At 40.5% G+C, this 17179-nt stretch overlaps 1 protein-coding gene and 12 non-coding genes across 14 annotated transcripts in view; all 13 read left to right on the top strand.

Annotated features, from left to right (window-relative positions):
• Positions 1-132: 132 nt before the first annotated feature.
• Trnaa-ugc lies at positions 133-205 on the top strand. The gene has a single exon. It is a non-coding gene; the product is annotated as a tRNA-Ala (tRNA).
• A 230-nt stretch (positions 206-435) lies between these two features.
• Positions 436-508, top strand: Trnaa-ugc. The gene has a single exon. It is a non-coding gene; the product is annotated as a tRNA-Ala (tRNA).
• A 233-nt stretch (positions 509-741) lies between these two features.
• On the top strand, positions 742-814 carry Trnaa-ugc. Its single transcript has one exon. It is a non-coding gene; the product is annotated as a tRNA-Ala (tRNA).
• A 75-nt stretch (positions 815-889) lies between these two features.
• Positions 890-962, top strand: Trnaa-agc. Its single transcript has one exon. It is a non-coding gene; the product is annotated as a tRNA-Ala (tRNA).
• Positions 963-1044: 82 nt separating this feature from the next.
• Positions 1045-1117, top strand: Trnaa-agc. The gene has a single exon. It is a non-coding gene; the product is annotated as a tRNA-Ala (tRNA).
• A 76-nt stretch (positions 1118-1193) lies between these two features.
• On the top strand, positions 1194-1266 carry Trnaa-ugc. Its single transcript has one exon. It is a non-coding gene; the product is annotated as a tRNA-Ala (tRNA).
• Positions 1267-1646: 380 nt separating this feature from the next.
• On the top strand, positions 1647-1719 carry Trnaa-ugc. Its single transcript has one exon. It is a non-coding gene; the product is annotated as a tRNA-Ala (tRNA).
• Positions 1720-1798: 79 nt separating this feature from the next.
• Positions 1799-1871, top strand: Trnaa-agc. The gene has a single exon. It is a non-coding gene; the product is annotated as a tRNA-Ala (tRNA).
• A 76-nt stretch (positions 1872-1947) lies between these two features.
• Trnaa-ugc lies at positions 1948-2020 on the top strand. Its single transcript has one exon. It is a non-coding gene; the product is annotated as a tRNA-Ala (tRNA).
• A 76-nt stretch (positions 2021-2096) lies between these two features.
• Trnaa-ugc lies at positions 2097-2169 on the top strand. Its single transcript has one exon. It is a non-coding gene; the product is annotated as a tRNA-Ala (tRNA).
• Positions 2170-2398: 229 nt separating this feature from the next.
• On the top strand, positions 2399-2471 carry Trnaa-ugc. The gene has a single exon. It is a non-coding gene; the product is annotated as a tRNA-Ala (tRNA).
• Positions 2472-2546: 75 nt separating this feature from the next.
• Positions 2547-2619, top strand: Trnaa-agc. Its single transcript has one exon. It is a non-coding gene; the product is annotated as a tRNA-Ala (tRNA).
• A 465-nt stretch (positions 2620-3084) lies between these two features.
• The window catches only part of LOC117306707 (inner nuclear membrane protein Man1-like), a 40829-nt gene continuing 26734 nt past the window's right edge, over positions 3085-17179 (top strand). For both annotated transcript variants that reach the window (XR_004520981.1, XM_033791188.1), the window contains exons 1-2: positions 3085-4454; positions 14235-14278. Coding sequence is in view for 1 of the 2 variants with exons in the window: in XM_033791188.1 (XP_033647079.1) it covers positions 3104-4454; positions 14235-14278 (1395 nt within the window). In the remaining variant the exon portion in view is untranslated. The remainder of the gene's footprint in view (positions 4455-14234; positions 14279-17179) is intronic.

Raw genomic sequence — 17179 nt, 5'->3', positions numbered from 1 at the left:
GGTGGAGCGCTCGCTTTGCATGTGAGAGGTACCGGGATCGATACCCGGATTCTCCAATCTTTACGTCTTTTTGTTTTTAAAATTCAAAAAAGAAAGTTCCCATTTTATGCAAATTATTTGTGACTATAACATGGGGGATTAGCTCAAGTGGTAGAGCGCTCGCTTTGCATGTGAGAGGTACCGGGATCGATACCCGGATTCTCCAATCTTTACGTCTTTTTGTGTTTAAAGTTCAAAAAAGAAAGTTCCCATTTTATGCAAATTATTTGTGACTATAACATGGGGGATTAGCTTAAGTGGTAGAGCGCACGCTTATAGCACGTGAGAGGTACCGGGATCGATACCTGCATTCTCCAATCTTTAACCTCTTTTTGTTGTCCAAACAGAAGAAGAAGAAAGTTCCCATTTTATGCAAATTATTTGTGACTATAACATGGGGGATTAGCTCAAGTGGTAGAGCGCTCGCTTTGCATGTGAGAGGTACCGGGATCGATACCCGGATTCTCCAATCTTTATGTCTTTTTGTTTTTAAAATTCCAAAAAGAAAGTTCCCATTTAATGCAAATTATTTGTGACTATAACAATATGGGGGATTAGCTCAAGTGGTAGAGCGCACGCTTATAGCATGTGAGAGGTACCGGGATCGATACCCGGATTCTCCAATCTTTAACCTCTTTTTGTTGTCCAAACAGAAGAAGAAGAAAGTTCCCATTTTATGCAAGTTATTTGTGACTATAACATGGGGGATTAGCTCAAGTGGTAGAGCGCTCGCTTTGCATGTGAGAGGTACCGGGATCGATACCCGGATTCTCCAATCTTTATGTCTTTTTGTACTTAAAATTCAAAAAAGAAACTCCCATTTTGTACAAATTATTTGTGACTGTGACATGGGGGATTAGCTCAAGTGGTAGAGCGCTCGCTTAGCATGTGAGAGGTACCGGGATCGATACCCGGATTCTCCAATCTTTAACCTCTTTTTGTTGTCTAAACAGAAGAAGAAGAAAGTTCCCATTTTATGCAAATTATTTGTGACTATAACCATATGGGGGATTAGCTCAAGTGGTAGAGCGCTCGCTTAGCATGTGAGAGGTACCGGGATCGATACCCGGATTCTCCAATCTTTACGTCTTTTTGTTTTTAAAATTCAAAAAAGAAAGTTCCCATTTTATGCAAGTTATTTGTGACTATAACATGGGGGATTAGCTCAAGTGGTAGAGCGCTCGCTTTGCATGTGAGAGGTACCGGGATCGATACCCGGATTCTCCAATCTTTACGTCTTTTTGTTTTTAAAATTCAAAAAAGAAAGTTCCCATTTTATGCAAACTATTTGTGACTATAAACATGGGGGATTAGCTCAAGTGGTGGAGCGCTCGCTTTGCATGTGAGAGGTACCGGGATCGATACCCGGATTCTCCAATCTTTACGTCTTTTTGTTTTTAAAATTCAAAAAAGAAAGTTCCCATTTTATGCAAATTATTTGTGACTATAACATGGGGGATTAGCTTAAGTGGTAGAGCGCACGCTTATAGCACGTGAGAGGTACCGGGATCGATACCTGCATTCTCCAATCTTTAACCTCTTTTTGTTGTCCAAACAGAAGAAGAAGAAAGTTCCCATTTTATGCAAATTATTTGTGACTATAACATGGGGGATTAGCTCAAGTGGTAGAGCGCTCGCTTTGCATGTGAGAGGTACCGGGATCGATACCCGGATTCTCCAATCTTTATGTCTTTTTGTTTTTAAAATTCCAAAAAGAAAGTTCCCATTTTATGCAAATTATTTGTGACTATAACAATATGGGGGATTAGCTCAAGTGGTAGAGCGCTCGCTTAGCATGTGAGAGGTACCGGGATCGACACCCGGATTCTCCAATCTTTACGTCTTTTAGTTTTTAAAATTCAAAAAAGAAAGTTCCCATTTTATGCAAACTATTTGTGACTATAACATGGGGGATTAGCTCAAGTGGTAGAGCGCTCGCTTTGCATGTGAGAGGTACCGGGATCGATACCCGGATTCTCCAATCTTTACGTCTTTTTGTTTTTAAAATTCCAAAAAGAAAGTTCCCATTTTATGCAAATTATTTGTGACTATAACATGGGGGATTAGCTCAAGTGGTAGAGCGCTCGCTTTGCATGTGAGAGGTACCGGGATCGATACCCGGATTCTCAAATCTTTACGTTTTTTTGTTTTTAAAGTTCAAAAAAGAAAGTTCCCATTTTATGCAAATTATTTGTCACTATAACATGGGGATTAGCTCAAGTGGTAGAGCGCACGCTTATAGCATGTGAGAGGTACCGGGATCGATACCCGGATTCTCCAATCTTTAACCTCTTTTTGTTGTCCAAACAGAAGAAGAAGAAAGTTCCCATTTTATGCAAGTTATTTGTGACTATAACATTGGGGATTAGCTCAAGTGGTAGAGCGCTCGCTTTGCATGTGAGAGGTACCGGGATCGATACCCGGATTCTCCAATCTTTATGTCTTTTTGTACTTAAAATTCAAAAAAGAAACTCCCATTTTATGCAAATTATTTGTGACTGTGACATGGGGGATTAGCTCAAGTGGTAGAGCGCTCGCTTAGCATGTGAGAGGTACCGGGATCGATACCCGGATTCTCCAATCTTTAACCTCTTTTTGTTGTCCAAACTGAAGAAGAATGTGCCAATGTTATGGTATTTAACCTTTTTTGTTTTCACCCAAAAAATCTGCCCATTATTTTCATGAAAATTATTTTAACAAATACACTGAGGATTAGTTCAACGTATCGTCCACTCTGTAGTTTGTAATCCTCAAGGTTTTAATTTTATAGTTTATTGAACCCCAATAGAAGTCCTTGGTGTGACCATGGAGCTACTTTAGTTCTGTGTCTGACATTGTGCTGTCTGCTATTGAAACCTTTGACAGCTGACCCCGAGAAATGAACGCGTGACGGGTTGGCCATGCAGGCTGGAGTCACTCACACACGTATAACATGTACACACACAAGCACAATGCAGATCTATTCGATCTACGCCCGTCCGTACACTGTGCACTGTACATGCACAGACTAGACAGCATCCAGCATCCGGGAATCTAGAAGCTGCATTCATTCGGAGTGGACAAAATGGCGGCATCGGGACACACTGCGCTAAATGATCGAGAATTACGGACAGAATTGAAGCGCTTAGGCTTCAATGCTGGACCGGTTACCGACACCACTCGGAAAGTTTATTTCAAGAAACTAAGCAAGCTCCAAGCTGAGGAGAAATTGAAGGTGAAATTGCCAACGCCGGCCGTTCCAGGGCGTAAATTACTCGGGTTCAGTTCCGACGAAAGTGATGGTGAATCAGCGGGCAACAGGAGGCGCTCCACGCCGGTCCCAAGCAAAGGTTTACGGCGACGAAGCTTGAAAGTCCGGGCTCAAACGCCTCACAATGGGACGGCCGATGACCACGGAGATACACCTGCAAAGTCAACAAAGCTTCCCTCGGAAGGTTCACGGTTGAATTCCAGTTCCAAATCGAAGAGATATTCGACAGGTATGTTGCCAAGTGCAGGTCCTTCAATTGACCGAACTGTCCACGGGAATAAATCGAGAGCGCGCGCCAGCTTATTGGCTGGCCGGGATGCAGTGTCTAAATCCAGGGTTGTGCCAACTCCAAGCAAAGGTGAATTTTCGGACTCTGATGTGGATGAAAAGGATAATAAAGAAGAAGAAGATGAAGATAATAATGATGAGTTAACCGAGCCTCAAATGACTGAGGCTTCGACAAATTCATCAAATTCAAAGTACGACGTAAGAAACAGAAATTCAAGAGGCAGGATGAATGAAACGTACACAAAAGACCATGTTAATTCAGAGGCAAGCGATTTATCATCGACTGGTAACAAGACTTCCGGACTCTGGTGGTCCTCAACAGCTAAACCTTCTCCTCGGCAAAGCCTCCCGAAATCATTAACCCCAAGAACTAGCACCCCGCGCAAATCCAATCGTTTGCGTCTGTCAGATGCCTACGATGACGAGGTGGACACAAGTCAACTAAACGATAACGCAGCCCGAAACAACAACAGTAATACTCTTGCCCCAGCATCAAGAAATAACCTCAACTCCTCCAGAAACCCAAACCTCAATCAAAGCAAATCAAGTTTCAGCAGCAAAGTAAACAATGTGTCCCTTCCACGATCCACCAGTTCAAGCTTCCTGAACTCTAAATCCAACCACACACCAAGAAGTCACCCCTATGCCTATCAGCAGCCGGACAGATCAAAGTCGTCAACGAGCAACCCTCGCAACTCTGACCTACCTGAAAGAGAGGAGAACCTCTACGAAGAGTTTGCCACGGAGGACCACTCAGCCTCCAGCCTTGGCTCCAGGATTGGTCACCATGTCCCAATGATCTTGCTGTCGTGTGCCTTTCTTTTCTTTGTAGTTTTGGGGATGGTTTACATGAATGTTGGCACCGAAAATCTAGAGGGTGAGTATAGCTTGTCATGTGCGTACCCATGTCATTGCTTAGCTTACGAAGGAATTCTGCGCTTATTGCCCATATTGTAGAACTACAGTTTGTGTTTTATAGTAATATAGGGCACTGGAAAGCACAAAATTACGCAGTAAGCAAAGCCATGAAATTGGAACCTCGTTTAAAAAAAGAACTCGTTGTACACAAATGTGACCATATAGGTAAAACTTTTGTATGTAGGATTAACCATGGAGCTCCATGGATTTTAAACTACCAACAATCCCCTACGTGAACATTGGTACATGTGTACACATGTGAAACCTAATGAAAATGTACTGTACATGTTGGGTTTGTGGGTAAACGATTTCGTATTTCTACACATGATGTAGGAAAACACATATGATTGCTGCACTCTGTGGCGGAATCCATTGTGTTTTGATACCCGAGTAGTGGGCAAATGGCACCCGAGGGTGTACGAACAAGGTAATGTACTGTGTGAACTGGTTAACAACACTTGTGTTACACTGCACGTTGTGCGTTATGCGTAGTGCGTAGTGCATCCTCAGCCATGGAACATGCGTCTTTGTATTACAGTGTACATCACATGATTTGTTCTTGACCAATAAATCCTTGGAACAATGTTACATACATCATGTAGGTATACTCCTAACATTACAATGTGTTTTGTACATGATGGGGCAGATGGACAGTCGAGCATGTTTTGTGTACATTTTAATTTGAGTCGTCATGCTGTACCTAGGTCCCACTGTCACATTGTTGATGTATAATGACAGTAATCATCAGGTGTGCAGAGATATTAATTAGCTGGATTATAAATAGAATGCACAGGTGGCATTGTTTGGTTGAGGATTGACATCTTGGCACATCACAAGTATTTTATTGTGACCTACAATTACACCCAGGAATATTTTAAAGGGGGGAAAAGTTTAAGTATGGCGCCACCACTTTTTACTGAAATAATATAATATCTAATTTACCTAAATGATACTTTTATATGTATCCCTTTTTGTAAAAATTAGTTAAAAAGTGGTGGCGCCGTATGGAAAGTTATCCAAAGGGGTACAACTGGGCAAATGTTTGTTATTCCCAAGATTTAAAATTTATAATTTTTATACATAATTGTAATTGTTGGAAAATCTAACTTGAATAATTGTCTCAACTCAGACTGGAAATTAGGGAGTCCTAACCCCCCCCCCCCAAAAAAAATGAATCCCACAAACACCCAAAATATGTACAATGTGTTCTCTCTGTATCAGTACTAGTACATTTTTCGTCTCATGAGGCTCGGTACTCACTAACAAACACTGTAACGGTCCTCATGAATGTTCCCAAAGGAGTCTACTAAAAACAAGTCTAATGTGCCCCATTGTTGGTGTCTTTTGGTCGTCCTACCATGCACGATACTTCACAGAGGCAGTGAAGGCATTTGTCTCCATGCTCCATTGAAATGCTATGTTAGTAGAAATTTACAATTTCCTCAAACAGTACATGTGGGGTCACACTGCATGGGGTTCCCTATGCCTTTACCAAGAAGTAAATGCCTATTGTGCTCTTTCAAAAACAAAGCATCATGAAACTGGGTTGAGGAACTTCAACTTGGCCAGTTACATGTAAGTTTAAAGACAGTGGACACTTTTGGTAACTGTCAAAGACCAGTCTTCTCACTTGGTGTATCTAGAAACATATGCTTAAAATAACGAACTGTAAAAATTTGAGCTCAATTGGTCGTCGAAGTTGCGAGATATGAATGAAATACAAAAAACACCCTTGTCACACGAAGTTGTGTGCTTTCAGATGCTTGATTTCGAGACCTCAAGTTCTAAACTTGGAATCAAATTCGAGAAAAATTACTTCTGTCTCGAAAACTACATGTACGTGTACTGTACGTCACTTCAGAGGGAGCCGTTTCTCAAAATGTTTTATACTATCAACCTCTCCCCATTACTCGTTACCAAGTGAGGTTTTATGCTGATAATTATTTTGAGTAATTACCAATAGTGTCCACTGCCTTTAAGACATGACCAGTAACAGATACACTGTACGAACATCGTAGCGCCCCTTGACAAACTGCACTGAGAGATACATAGTGAGCCAGTTTTGTTGATGGCTATCATTCCCTGCATGACGGGACTATCCCATGCAGAACACTGACTCAGAAGTGTCGAGGAGTAACCCTCTCTCCTTGGGTCTGAAGACACCTCGGCAGGCTCGGGTGCTCGCTTCCTTCCTGTGTCACCAGCTGTTGTGCCGTCTCCCCACCGCCTTAGTACTAGTTACTGATGGTAGAAGGTTGTTATTATCAATTAATAAAAAGCAACCCCCCCCCCTCGTTGAAGTGGACTACTTTCAGCTCAAAAAGGTGTTGATCGAGGAAAGTGAGGACAGGTATTATGGGCACTGCTGCTGTTCAGTTGAATGTTTGAAAGTGTTGGATTGGATACTCATTTTGTACAACTACAATCTACACACAAGTAGAATGTGTGATAAGTTAATTTCAAGTGGATGGCTTGTTGTGGTGGCTGAGAGATAAGGACACCAGACTCACGCTCTGGTATTTCTGATCAGCAGAGTGTGGGTTTGAGTCCGGGTCGCGCATGTGTGTGGACACTGCATTTCTGTCAGTTTGTAGGCTGCATAAAGTTTGCCACTAATCACCTTAGCCCTTCCCATAAATGATATGTGTAACATTCCTGCATGCGCACAGACACTGGTTGGCAGACCAGGCTGTGGCAGACACACAATTAGGCGTACGCGTCACGCCATCATTCGCTCCTTACAAAAAGCTGTGATGTTTCCTCATTTTGCCCACAAGTAGTGTAAGGTGCTTAGCCTGATGAGCAAATTAATGTTCATCATGGGAGGGGTCTACTGTTAACCAATATGTACCAGTCCACCCTCGCTTAGTTTAGTTTTACTGCACATTTTATGCACTTAGCATGAATAACTTTGAAACCATGGAATTGGTTATGTTTAATCAAAAATCTCTCGACAAATGTTGCATGTCCTTTCGCTCAAGATTGCGTGCTATGAAAGACCCAGAATATATTGCCTTGATCTGTTTTTTTAAAACCTGTTGCTTGTTGGCATGTGATTCACTCCCTGGCTTTGGGTCAATTAGGGTTAATTATTCTTAGGATAAGCGTGCATTGATGGGATTCATTTTGGGGTTAATGGATGGGGCTGGCATTTCTCATAACACCGTTTGGCTGACTTGACGTTATCGGTTTAACTGATAACAAGATATATCCTTTACAATTGTAGACAAGGCCTATATGCTTCGTTTTTGAAAGGGCAAGGGCACCAAGGCATTTTCTCCTTGATAGAGGGCACCCTATGAGGACTTAGTAAATTTCTATAGGAGCATTTCAAGGGCACCAAGGCAATCGAATTATTGGCAACGAGGCAATCGCCTTCTTTGCCTTCATGACGTATCCGGCCTGGTAGATGTTTCAGACCACCCTTGGCTCGTCACGAATGACCGAATTCAGTATTCATATTTGAAATTTTATTTCATGATGTTAGAAATACATACCAGGGCTTGAATTTGGATAAAAACAGAATTGTGAAAAGACATCGGGGCTTTAACATGTATACATGTATGGCTTAAGTTTTTATAGACTGGACCAAAGTCCTGAAGTCGGTGATTTAAGCCTCGGGCCAGTAACCTCATGACCAGACTAGTAAGTGCAAAGTCCGGCGGACTTTTGTTTTTTTAGTGAATAGTAATACCTTCCAGTGCGTAATTATTATCTTTTAATGTTGCAATGTTGACTTTGAGTCTGGTAAATATCTTCCAATCTGTTGAGACTGGATAGTAATTTTCTCTTTTCGTACATTTATGTTACACTTTGTAGAAAGTTTATTTTCATTAAATTAAGAATCTGGTCTTCCATTTATTATATGCAAGGGGTCTTTTGATACATTTTCAGTGTGTACCCGCATGTGTGCGAAGTGCCAATTAAACTATACATGTACACAAACCAAGTTGGGGCCATTTTATTCGCTTGTTTCCAGAGGCAGTCCTTTATCACTTGTTAATACATACATGTACATCCCCACGTGATCAAGTTTTTAAAACTGTCCACGGTACATGTACATTTTTAACTAAACGGTATATGCACATGTGTGTACCGTACATGAACACGGTACATGTAGGCCTATTTATTGCAGTGTACATGGAACATGGAACATTTCCATATGCTGCTTTTGTGTTCATTCGTATGACGTGTCCCAGGACCTCATTTATTAGCGCATGATTGCACTCAATGTACAGGTGTGTACATAAAACACAGGTACATGTTTGAACATGCCTGACATTAACATTAAGAAAGCGAAGTGGGCCTGATGTATTGTACAGAATGTTTTTCAGACCTGGAATTTCGTCTGTGAGGGGACTAGGCCATTTTCATTTTGCAAAAGGGCACTTCCATTGGAGAATCTTAAAGTCTATGGGAAACTTTTGATGGGGCACCAAGGCCAAGACCAGGACAATGGTCTTGTTCACGATTCGACCATCTTATGCATACAGGTCTAGTTCCCAGACTACATCATACAGGATACAGTGCTTGCAATGCTCGTTTTAGTAATTGGACTAACTTGTCTCCGTTTGTAGTAAGCAACCTCAACATGCATTGCAAATGAAAAAACAGGATCCAAGTTAGTGTACACTCACAAATATACATGCAATGCTGCACATGCCATCAATGAAAGGGTGACTACACGTACATCTAGACACTCGTCTTTGAAAAAATAAAGTAACATTTTAAAGTTCACAAGGGCGATAAAGGCACTTGCCTCTATGTCCCCCTGGTCCCCTAATTGTCCCCCTAATTGCCTCTATTGCCTTGGTTGCCCTTGAAATTCTAGAAATTTACTATTTTCTCAAAGGTTGCTCTTCTCAGGGGGAAACTGCGTCGGTGACCTTGCCCTTCTAAAAACGAAGCCTTTACACAGTGTACATAACATTCAAATGGTTGTAAAACTGTCAGGTTTTGACATGATACAATGTATAAGGGCTACACTAAGACCATGCACGTATCTGTGTATCAGCCGTGAACGAGGCAAATAATGTATACACCATCATTAAAATTGTATACAATGCACTGTACATTTTTATACACATACACGTAGTAGTTTTTGTACTGAATGTAAATGTTTTTATACATGGAAGCACATACACAATGCAATCATCGCATTTATGAAGGTTAGCAAAATTCCCAACATTGAACATTCCTCATGTAACAATGGGTATGAAAGTGCAGTTTGATAATGATCGTAATGTTCGCTTGCAATGTTTACAGATCAAATGCATTTTATAATGGTCTCAGAATGTACACATAGAGTACCTTTTTTAGAGGATACTTTTTTGCCACAAGCAGTACGTGTCCAGAATAAGAATGGCTTTTTAAAACCAGCAAATATGGCGCATCATGACTGAGCGGTTAAGCGCAACAGACTCGAGCTCTTGCACTTCTGATCAGAAGAGTGTGGGTTAGAGCCCTTGTCTTGCCACTCGTGTGTCTTTGAGCCGGACACTTTTACCATTTAGCTTGTAGAAGAACCCATAACGCAAACAGAAAGATCTGGGCCCAATTTCATGGCTCTGCTTACCGTAAAGCAGGTAATTCTGTGCTTACGGCAAGCGTATTTCACAGGTTAGCGGCGAATTTTGGCGCTTGTAAGTAAGCGGGGAATCGGTGATCGTAATCGCAGAATTCGGAGGTAAGCAGAGCCATGAAATTGGGCCCTGGCCGTGGCTTCTAATGCTCCAAAGCACCATTAAAACCCTGTGCTATTAATCTCATAATTAAACAACTTTAAAACCATGTCTAGAAAAAAAATGATGACCACTTTGAGACACCTGTACCATGTACAGGTGTGTACTAAATGTAGATCTTCATAAAAACTAGTGACTTTTATTAAGTGTTGGTGATTTGTCATTTCATAAAAGTGTGGAATCAAATTTTACCATTAGACCATTACTAGACCATTCAACCTTGGTTTGGTTCTTGTGTGAGGAACAAAAAGATGGGAAAATCATGATTTGGATCATGGATGGAACTCGGTCTAGCACATGTTGGTTTAGTATTTTTAGGACAGTAGTTACACCTTATAGAACTAGCCTGGCTACATTGTCTAGGATAAATCTGCTACGGGTTTACGGCTAGTAGAAGACGCCTTTTCAACTTGTCAAGTTGGCTGCTAAAAACTGTGCAATAAATACTCAATTGCGAAATGTGTTTATACCTTTTAGTGAGTGGTGTTTACTTCATTTAAATTGGTTTGATCACTTCCACAATGAATACATCAAAGCTATTGTTTTTTAAAAAACTGGTCTACTTAAAACTTTCTTGGCGCAAGAAAAAACGCATTGTCTAGTAGCCGGGTTTGTACATATTTGTTAAAATTGTAAGGCACGGTGGAGTGTTTTGTAAACCCTCTCCCCTTCCCTCAATCATCCCCCAAACCCTCCACCCCTCCTTCCGCAAAATTCAGTCCTGAACCAAACGGAGCGTTATGTTGGCGCCAAACACAAGAGAGTACGACACAGCACATACATGTACAGGCAGTACATGTGTTTATGATTTATATTGGCCAACTGTACCTTTCGGTTGTAGTGACTAGCCCAGGAGTAGTACAGGTAGGTCTGCAGGCCAGGATAAGACAGTCTACGGGCTTTCCTGGGCTTTTGGTTGACCCAACCAACATCCTTGGCTGACAAGTCGTGTACATGTGTATCGCTAAGACTTGTTGTCAGTGTAGTACCATAGTAGGGAGGTTTAAAGGGATTGCATGGTGCAACACTGGTGAGCCATTTAGAAAACAAAATTCACAGTGCATCTCCCCCCTCAAAAAAAAAAAAAAAACTGTGGGGGGGGGGGCGGTAAAAAAGAGATTTTTTTTGTCCATAATGCAGAAATTCAAAGTAAAAAAAAATTCAAAATGCATTTGAGCTGAAAGCCGCTGCAGGCCTGATACTTTACAAAGGTGATTGCCTCCATGACCGCTGGTCATTGCCTTGGGTATCCTTTACCAAGGAAATAATGCCTTGGTGCCCTTGCCGTTTAAAAAACAAAGCATACTGTACAGGCCTGCTGCTGTAATGCTTGCCTGTTAGTAAGTTTTTAATGTCATTTGTTTCCAGAGTCTTTACCAAACATATACTATACAGTGAAGTAGACCCTTTTACATCTTGGTCTGCTTACCCAAATGTGAATTAAAATAGCTGCTCGACCAATCTAAGTGGACTGGCTGTATACGAGCTGACAGACTGGCAGTGAAATGACAAGCTAACCCAGTCCAAACTACATGTTACCCCGAACATCCGATAATTCTACTCTGCGGTAGTAGAATAAAGAAATACAGTTCTCTGAAGAACAAACTCTACCTGGCAAGTAGATACACACATGGTTTTACTGCAAACCAAATATGTATATTTACCCAATTTTGTTGGCTAGTTTAATATTCAAAAGGTTTAGGGCAAGCCCTGATCTGCTGAAAAAATCATACTGGTTGGATTTTTAACAGGTGTGCTGCAAGTTTCCTTCCTATGAAGTGTCACATTGATGATAATTCAATTGCAACCCTAAAAACCGCAATGTCCTGACCCTCCTCTGGGGATTCCTCCTATTAATTACCCTGGGGTAACTCTGTGGTTTTGTGCTTGAGATCAACACACTACTGTTCCGTCCCAACTTGACAATCGCCGTTCAGACTGGTCCCAATTTGAGTGTGACAGTTGGGGCGTCCCAACTTGAGCACTCAAGTTGGGACCAGTCTCAACTATAGTTGGTGCGATTGGGGTGGAACATAACCAATCCCGCTGTTGCATGTAGACCCCAAGCTGATCTTAGCTCATTTTGGGGGCCCTCCTCAATGGTCCCCATGACCACACCCACCAGAGCGTTGGCAGACGTCCATTCTTTAGGCATGTACATGTACATACATGTATGTATTTATGTACATGTAGTCTGAGAACTAAAAAGTTATGTGTAGCAACAAAAGCTCTAACTACTTTCATTATTAAAGCCTGAATATAATTCAAGCGTTGGTTTCATGGTGGTTTTAAGACGGTTTCAGTGTAGGAAAAGTTCACTTCAGGTTAAAGACACTGGACACTTGGTAATTGTCCAGTCTCCTCACTTAGTGTATCTCAATATGCACAAAATAACAAACCTGTGGAAATTTGAGCTCAATTGGTCTTCGAAGTTGCGAGATAATAATGAAAGAAAAACACGGGTTACACGGAGTTGTGTGCTTTCAGATGCTTGATTTTGAAACCTCAAATTCTAAATCTGAGGTCTCAAAATCAAATTCGTGGAAAATTACTTCTTTCTCGAAAAGTACGTTACTTCAGAGGGAGCTGTTTCTCACAATGTTTTATACTATCAACAGCTCCCGTTACCAAGTACAGTTTTATGCCAATAATTATTTTGAGTAATTACCAATAGTGTCCACTGCCTTTATATGTTGCCAAATCCAGTGTTTTAAAGTTTCAAAAAGAAAACTGCTGGGAATCAAACAAAAGCGATGTACACTGCTAGCAAGGGTTGTTTTTTTTTTCTTCGTTTTTTTTGGTTCATGTAAAATTTGTTTTGGTGCTCTTGTCATGCTTGTACTGTAGGCACAAAATATGTAACTGATCCTCGTTTAAACAGCCCTGTTTGCTTTGGTTTTTTAAAGGGTACACAATGTAAGGGCATCAAGGCATTTTCACATGTACATGTAGAGGTTAAAAGGGCACCCTCTATGAGGATAATTTCTACCAGGGCATTTCAAGGGCACAGGGGCATTATTAAGTAACGAAATCGCCTTCGTTGCCTCCATGAAGTATCAGGCTCGATTGTGTAATTAAGTAGACCTTAACAAGTACTTGAACAAGTACTTGTACATGTATGATTGATACATGGTTGTAGGTCCAGGTTTCAAACCTCTCTTCAAGGTTTTGTGACTTTGCTTTACAAAGATGTACGTATTGCACACTGCCACCCTACAATGTATTACTTTGGGCATGTAGGGCCTACTTTGTGCATGAGGAAGGAAGACACAAAGTCCTAATAGCATGGTATGTTGATCCTGTTATCGTAGACATGTTTTAACGCACTTTGGTACCAAGATGTACTAGACACTATCCTCAAAGGAGCCTGACCACATAAAAACTATAGACCCTAAATCTTATGACTTCATTTGTCATGCCCTAGCCAGTTGCATGTTGGTGCAATTACCCATTGGTGCGACCAATGGAATGATGCAAAGTTCGTCCTGAGATACATGTAGACAAAAATCAGTTTGGCTAGTTTCATACATTTGCACTGTAAATAACCCATGAACAACATTACAAAACACAATGTGTACATATTGTTTCCAGGTTTTCCAGGATTTTTTTTACATAAAATGGACTCTAATAGCAAGTTCATAATACTGTGTACACCGATGTGTGTAAAAGCAATGTGTACTCAGTACTTTTCTGACTCAGTGAAAAAAACACTGTAAGCATTATCAGTTTTGCAAGCTACATGTACTGCTAAATGTCAAGGCAGTGGTCGTATCAGTGTTCACTATAATGAGCTTGATCTACGTGTAACTTTGAATTAAAGTATTCTGATTTCCTTGTTTGTGTTTAAATTAACATTTCCCTTTAAAATGAATTTCATTTCATCTTACATGTAAGAAGATTTTCTTATGGAATAAAAAAAAGGTACATTGTATCCCCCCCCCAAAAAAACAAAAACCCAAAATTGCTTCTTGATTGCATCAATTTCTTTTCTATTTCAGATTCAAGACACTTCTACATCGCTGATGGAAGCAGCAACTTTGGGGTAAGAACTGTTGTCAGGCAGTTACAGTTTGCTTAGGAAGTCCTATACCTCAACGCATGATGACGTATGTAGAAATCTAGCCTGTTGCTGCTAATTTGGACAAGTGCTTTATTCTGTGACTGAAGAAACCATCCCATTGACTGATCCTTCAATGCCATTCGATAAGACAGACTTATAAATGTACAGTACATTTATAATGAACAGTCTACTCACGTTAATACGAGGTCCGCCGGACTGGCCCGTTTTCCTGGTATTATTCGAACCTCATCTAAAACGCAGTGATACATACATGTACTGTATGTGGTTGTAGTGCATACACTACCGTGTGTCTCAAAAAAAAACTATACAACTTTTAAAATGACTGCCGAATAAAAAGTAAATGATTCTGTAGGGAAAGGTTTAGGTGTACGGATAGCTTATAAATGGACTGAACTTTGATATGGCACCAATAACTGCGAAAATACTTTTTGATTGGGTGAGCACTGCTAACTTTTGTGAAGGGTATGAAAAACAGCGTGCGAAGGAATTAGCCTTCCCTGTGTGAGAGGTAGTCCTTTGTAGCTTACAAGACGTCGTAAGAAAAACAAATGAAATGTTCAACTCCGCTTACAATAACTGAAATGTGGGGTGAACGTTTTTATTTAAAGTGACAGATATGAACAAAAACAGTTTGTATAATGGAAATTGCAACATGTAGGGGGCCTACCATCACCCCATCCTGACTCCTATGAACACACCACTGAGAAAGTTAAAATACTACAAGAAAAAAAATGCAACTCATGCATAAAGCAAATGGTTTAATAAACCATAAAATAATTCATTCAGCAAACACAAACTGAGTGCAATCATCATATCACCATGAATTTGGTAAGCTCACAAAAGGCTAAATCCTGCGCAGCCTAATTTTGATACCCTCACATAAGTGACCAGTGCTCACATTATTTTTGTAGTTTTTGGTGTCATATGAAAGTTGAGACCATTAGCTATCCATACATCCAAAACGTTTTCCCCAGAATCGTATATTTTTTATTCTGCAGCCATTTCAAAAGTGTATAGTCTTTTTTGAGACACCCTGTACACACACGTCTACGCTAAAACAGGGCGATTTGCATCCAGTACACAAAAATATCAATGACAAAGGCATTTTTGTTGACTATGATCATAGAAATTTAATATTTGTATCTCAAGTTAAAAATCACAGCAAAGTTAAGTCAAACTTGTCGTTCATGTGACCAAGATGTGACGGATTCGATACTGCGTAGCGCCTCTGCTGATAGTTGTTTTCCCTGGTTACCGTCAGCGTGTAGGCATAGTACATGTAGATCAAGCATAAGTTATAAATTATCAAAATGTTCGGTTTTTGGATCGGACAGAACTGTGTAGCTGGTCCGATCCGATAAAGAGTTTGGCAACAAGAATGTTGTTTCCGAACCTTGACTGAACGGTACTTACATAGCTTTTACGGAACAATTATTTTCAGACTCCGTTACAAAAGTATGAACAAATAATCCATTTTGTTGTCATGGGGCCGCAAAAATAACCTTTGTCTCGTATGTCCCGAGCTCATATTAACGAGGGTCGACTGTACTTTTATGTCTTGCAAAATATTGATTACTTTTGAAATGAAAGCTCAAAGCTCAAACCATTAGCGATTCTCTGGAGAAATACTTCCATCTAGCATACAAGTACACATGTGTATTAAATGTACTGTCAAAGTCAAGGATACAACATGGATGATGAATCATTCAGTTGAATTTGACCTTTGACCGGAGAAGTGCCACACCCTGAAACCCAGCAGCATCCAATCAGGCCCCTCCCCTACAATCTTAAATTCATTCATCCTCAGGCAGAAATGTCAAACGGGGAAAACAGGGATTGGATTAAGGTATTATCCAGAATACTGTAAGCCTCTAATTGTGTATTTGTTATCATGGTTAATGATAAGAGGATGACTGCTCCCCAAATAAGCCATTTGCGAGTTTGATTGAATAACATGGTACAGAGACTTGCCAATTCGCAAGTTAACGCTTAAATTTGATTTTCCAAGACTAAAGAGACAGTTGTTGCGCCATATGACTCAAGCATTTGTATGAGCAACAAACCATTGTACCATTGTGCCAACACATTTATTCAAAATTTTGTATATGAGTTTGCCGTCTCTTACCATACTATTGCACAAATGTTTTTCCAGAACCATGGGAATGTGTGTAGGACCTGCCTCTATAGACGATGTGACCTATGTTTACATACAAACCACCCTCTGTTGAAAAAAACACTGTATACGTCATGTTTCGCCGGGCAAAAAGACACGCAGTCATGGTAACATTGCATACACTTTCTAGCTGGCTGCCAAAACAAAAAGGTTTTGCCCGGCGGTATGCGCACGAATCATGTTATGGTTTCCGTGTGGCGTCAGAGGTCACATCGTCTATAGTCTGAGGAATTCAAATAAAATATACGTGATGTAGTGTTACATGTACTATGTAAGTTTTGACTAAGCAAGTCACTATCCCAGCAATCTAACTCTGTTGCTTAAAATCAAAACAGGGAGTCCCAAACACAAAGACAACTGTAGTTTTCTGATGCGTTGTGTACAATACACATCTAAAAATTGATCTTGAACTCCCAATATTGTGTAGCATATTATGTACTGTACTCATGGACCAAAGGAATGATTGATATGTTTGGGTACAAGTGTACATGTTCGTGACTTCGTGCACCATACCAGAAGATTGTTGTTTCCGATGTTGAACTTGCATAACTATGCAAACTGTACATAAAGTGACAATCTTTTATATGAAGGAGTATGATCCGCATTGTATTGTTGATCTTATGTCATGACATCAGGCCTGGAATACACCGATCCAGTAGGCTCCGCCCACGACGCACGTGTGAGCAAGA

The sequence above is a fragment of the Asterias rubens genome, chromosome 2 (assembly GCF_902459465.1).
Source record: "Asterias rubens chromosome 2, eAstRub1.3, whole genome shotgun sequence".
NCBI classification, from domain to species: Eukaryota; Metazoa; Echinodermata; class Asteroidea; order Forcipulatida; family Asteriidae; genus Asterias; species Asterias rubens.
The sequence above is the reverse complement of the archived record's forward strand: the minus strand, read 5'-3'. Positions and strand labels throughout refer to the sequence as shown.